The sequence below is a fragment of the Acomys russatus genome, chromosome 5 (genome assembly GCF_903995435.1).
Source record: "Acomys russatus chromosome 5, mAcoRus1.1, whole genome shotgun sequence".
Taxonomy (NCBI): domain Eukaryota; kingdom Metazoa; phylum Chordata; class Mammalia; order Rodentia; family Muridae; genus Acomys; species Acomys russatus.
Window position 1 is genome coordinate 16,016,222 of NC_067141.1, and position 4,383 is coordinate 16,020,604.

The 4,383-nt window shown below is 51.5% G+C and overlaps 1 protein-coding gene across 1 annotated transcript in view; it reads left to right on the plus strand.

The window, feature by feature from the left end:
- The first annotated feature begins 3,035 nt into the window (after nucleotides 1–3,035).
- Foxi2 (forkhead box I2) overlaps nucleotides 3,036–4,383 on the plus strand; it is a 1,588-nt gene continuing 240 nt past the window's right edge. The window contains exons 1-2 of the mRNA XM_051147012.1: nucleotides 3,036–3,537; nucleotides 4,184–4,383. The exon at nucleotides 4,184–4,383 is cut by the window's right edge and continues 240 nt beyond it. Coding sequence (XP_051002969.1) covers nucleotides 3,036–3,537; nucleotides 4,184–4,383 — 702 coding nt within the window. The remainder of the gene's footprint in view (nucleotides 3,538–4,183) is intronic.

Genomic DNA, 4,383 nt, shown 5'->3' on the forward strand with positions numbered 1-4,383 from the left:
TTGCTGGACCATACAGTACTTCTTCGTCCTTTTATTTTTGGAGGAGCCCCCAGACTGTTCTCCACAATGGCTGCATTGATGCTCACTTTCACCAAGAGTGTGCAGGTGTTCCCTTTTATCTACTTCCTCACTACACCGATCATCTTTTAGCCTTTTGATAATAGCCATTCTTCCTTTCTTTTGTTGCTATCTCACTGTGCCACCTGCATTTGCATTACTCTGACGGTTGATATTGTTGGGTATCTTGTCATGTTCCTGTTGTCTTTTTGTGTGCTCCCTTTTAAAGGAAGAATTTCGGCATTTGAGTTTTCTGCCTGTTTTTGGTCCCTGTTATTACTACTCACTGCTGAGTTTGGTGTCCCTTGTCTATTCTGAATACTCATCACTACCTTTCAGGTACACCGTTCGCAAACGCTTTCTTCAGCTCTGTAGCTCATGACATCGGTGTGCAGAAGCTTTTCAGTTAAACACAGTCCGGTTTGCCTTTCTTTCCTTTTGTTTCCTATGCATTAAGGGTCATTTTTTTTTAAAGGGGAGGGTCTCTTCTTGGAGTATTTTGTGGTTTCCTCTATAGTTTCATTGTTTCAGGTCCCACATTTTAATCTTCAGACTTTTTAAAGTTGACTTTTGTAGCTGATGAGAGATGAGAGTCAATCTTCCTTCTGCGTGTGGATGTGAATTTTCCCCAGCACCATTTGTTGGAAATATAGCCTTTTTTCAGATGCGTGCTCTTAGGTTCTTTGTGGAAAATCAGCTGACTATAGGCACACAAGTGGACTCAGCTTTCCTTTCCACTCCATTAGTCAATTTACCTGTTTTTATGCCAATGACATGTTCCAATGCCACAGCTTTTTAACGATATACTGTGGATAAAATAAAATTTCCCTCTTGCATAAAATGCCTTCTCTATTTAATCCCTTGAGCCACTGAAACCCCCTTAGGGAGTAGCCATGTTCCTGTTAGCCTCCTTACAACAGAGAGGGCAGAAAAGACAGGTGAATTCTTAGAGATTCACATGACCCCACCCTCTGACTCTGGGCTCACACGAATGAAGCAGAGCTGTAACCTCTGTGATGGCCCCATCTTGTGATGCTCAGTCTGTTGGAAGATGCTTCCTCTTCTACAGCGAGATTCCAGCAGGTGGAGAAAAGGTCACACACAGACCAGTGACCAGAGCTCAGGAAGGGGGTGGGTGCCCCGTTGCTGGCAGAGTGAGGAGCACCACCACATTTGCTGATGGAAAGAAACTCCCCCTCCAAAGGAGGTTACTAAAAGCTCCTTAAACCCACAGAGCCATTTTTATAAGTTTGAGCACATCTTGGAAATGGCTCAATAGAGAGGCTGGTGGCACTGGCTGCTGTTTAGGGATATGCAGTAAATAGATGCCTCTTGAGAAGCCAGGGAGGATGGCTTCAGAAAGCTTCTTACCATTGGGCGCCTCTCTCTCTCTCTCTCTCTCTCTCTCTCTCTCTCTCTCTCTCTCGTGTGTGTGTGTGTGTGTGTGTGTGTGTGTGTGTGTGTGTGTGTGTGTGTGTTGGGGGTATCTGTGGGTACTTACTCCCCCAACCAGCCCTCTGAGGAATGGAGAATGGAGGCAGGGCCATAGTCTGGCTAGAAAGCACACATCCTAGTCAATGCCAGGCTGCTTTTGTCACTGGCTGGCAACTACCTTCAGTTAGTCAGCCTCTTCCTAAAGGCTACAGAGTGTTGAGGCTAAGTTTGCACTAGATAGACTTTCACTTCCTCCTGTGCTTGTCAAACTGCCTCATTAGTCGGTTGTGTCACAAGGTGTCTATTTGTTATTACAGCACAGAATTCCTTCATTCCAAGGCTAGGGCAAACCATTGGCCCAATCGGCAGGCACCTCCTCAGCCAAAAGCCAGGGCGAACTGGACTTTTTCCTTTATAGCCCAACATAATATTAGGTTGCAGTGGCAATTAGGAAGGGTCCCTAGGTCAGCCCGATTTCAACAAGTTGGTCTCTCACACTGGAGGGAATAATTTGGGGGAGGGTGGGAAGCACCATGTACCCACCCCATCTCAAACCCACCCCATTATTTCTCCTGTGCCAGAAATTTTGTCTCTCCTCTCAAATGACCTCAGTGAAGGATCCCTGATACACATCTTAGTCTTAGCCCCGCATGGTGCCTAAGGCAAAGGTATCTGGGCAACTGCTGGCTAACCAGTAGCAGTAACAGGGAGGAAAAGCCAGAGCTTTACAGCTAGGAAAGTCCAGCAATGTCTGGCACACCGCAAAGACACCCGGTTTTTTTTTTTTTTTTAGGTTCTTCAGGGGGTACCCAGAAAGGCTTTCACTGCTCCCTCTTGCACTAGGTGCCCCAGGCTACATGGCAAACAAGTCAAGCAGGGCCCCCTACTCTTCCAGCATCTGAAAAGCTGGCTTCTGTGGTGGGAGACTTCTGGGATTGCCACAAAAACATCCAGATCCGCACCAGGCTTCCTTCTGGTATTCATGACACAGAGTCTCCAGATTATTCTTTCTGGATTATTCTACTCTTCCCATGCCTCTTCTTGAGGCCCTGTCCCTGTCACACCTAAGGACCTCACTAGGAACTTAGGCGCATGACAATTGCTCTCAATTTCTGCCCTGAGATAGGGCTGAGTAAAGGCCCCAGATGCACAAAGGGCCAATGCAGGGAGTACAGCTCCCTAGCCTAGCTTTAGGAGCTGGGATCTGAGAAAACGTTAGATCCTCTTCCACTTCAGGCCACAAAGGACTCTGAACACAGAGGGACATAGGTACCCTGGGACAGTTTCAGAGACTGCTTGTCTGAGTGTCTCAGGGCGGGGCCGAAAACTGACCTGAGGGCGGGAGCATAGAATTCACTCCCTCAAGGCTAGCAGGGGAGGAGACTCACCACCTTGTATACTCTCATCCAGTGCACCACCCCACCCCCATCCCGTCCCAATGGCATTTAAAGGGCCCAGGGCTGGAAGGTGGGAGCAGGATGAATGGAACGCCCATGAGCTTCGGAACGCAGCCACCAGCACGGGCCCAGGCCAGAGAGCTGGACATGCCTGGGTTTTGCGACGGCCTGGGTTCCTGCTCGGTCCCGCCCGGCCTGGCCAGGGCCGTCGCGCATCCCTCGGGCTATGGCCGTGCGGATTTGGGCTCTGGCCGGCGCCTGTGGGTGAACTCGGCTGCACTCAGCCCGGCGCCCTATGCAGCGGGACCGGGACCGGCACCATCCTATGCAGCGGCGGCCCTCGCGGCCCCGGGTTCGCTCCTCAGCGCAGCAGGCGGCCTGGCGGGCGCAGATCTTGCCTGGCTGAGCTTGTCCGGACAGCAGGAGCTGCTGAGGCTGGTACGGCCGCCTTACTCCTATTCCGCGCTGATCGCCATGGCCATCCAGAGCGCGCCATTGCGCAGGCTGACGCTCAGCCAGATCTACCAGTACGTGGCTGGCAATTTCCCCTTCTACAAGCGCAGCAAGGCGGGCTGGCAGAACTCCATCCGCCACAACCTGTCGCTCAATGATTGCTTTAAGAAGGTGCCTCGAGATGAGAACGACCCAGGTAACCAAAAGAACACGCGCCCCATCCAGAACCCTGGACGCAGGTGGGGTGGCTGGGGTAGAAGTGACCCCGGGCGACCCACTGATGTAGATGAGAGAACTCGAGTGAGGTGAACTGAGGAGGAAAGACAGTTTAGGCACCGACAGGTTCGGAGATAGCGCCAGAGTTTTCAGGTCTTAGCTTCCGGTCCAAGCGACCCAGGGCTCTGTGCGACTGCTTGAATCCTAGAAAGCTAGCCACCTGAGGTGGCCTTGGGAGTTAACATATCTGGCCCTCTCGATACACCTTCCTGTAAAGTGGAGAAATAGCGCCTACCTTTAAAATCTGCGGTGTGTTGGGGAGTGATTTGTCTATGGAAAGCGTTGAGCCCTAGAGAGAGTTCCAACGTGGTTAGCTCTGCTCCACTGGCTGAGCTCAGAAGGATCTTCTTGCTCAGTCTCCCCAGGGTCTAACTTGATGTGCTTGGATGATCCTTCAAGGGTCCATAGCTGAGTCTTACTGGAGCACCCAAACACTTGCAGTATGACTGTGGAGGCCCATTCCCAACACAAAATGACACCTCAAGGCTTGGGATGAGAAGGGCTCAGGACCCTCTGCAGGGACCAGTGAGGTCAACACAGGCTTTCTGAACCGCCTTTCTCCGCAGGTAAAGGCAACTACTGGACGCTGGACCCAAACTGCGAGAAAATGTTTGACAATGGGAACTTCCGAAGGAAGAGGAGGAGGAGAGGAGAGACCAGCGGGGCCACTGCAGCTGGAACCAACAGCCCAGGAGGAGCCTCACTGGAGCCACCGCTGCGTGTCTTGGCTTCCCAGGACTTGCAGACCTCACCATCCCCGCCTGCA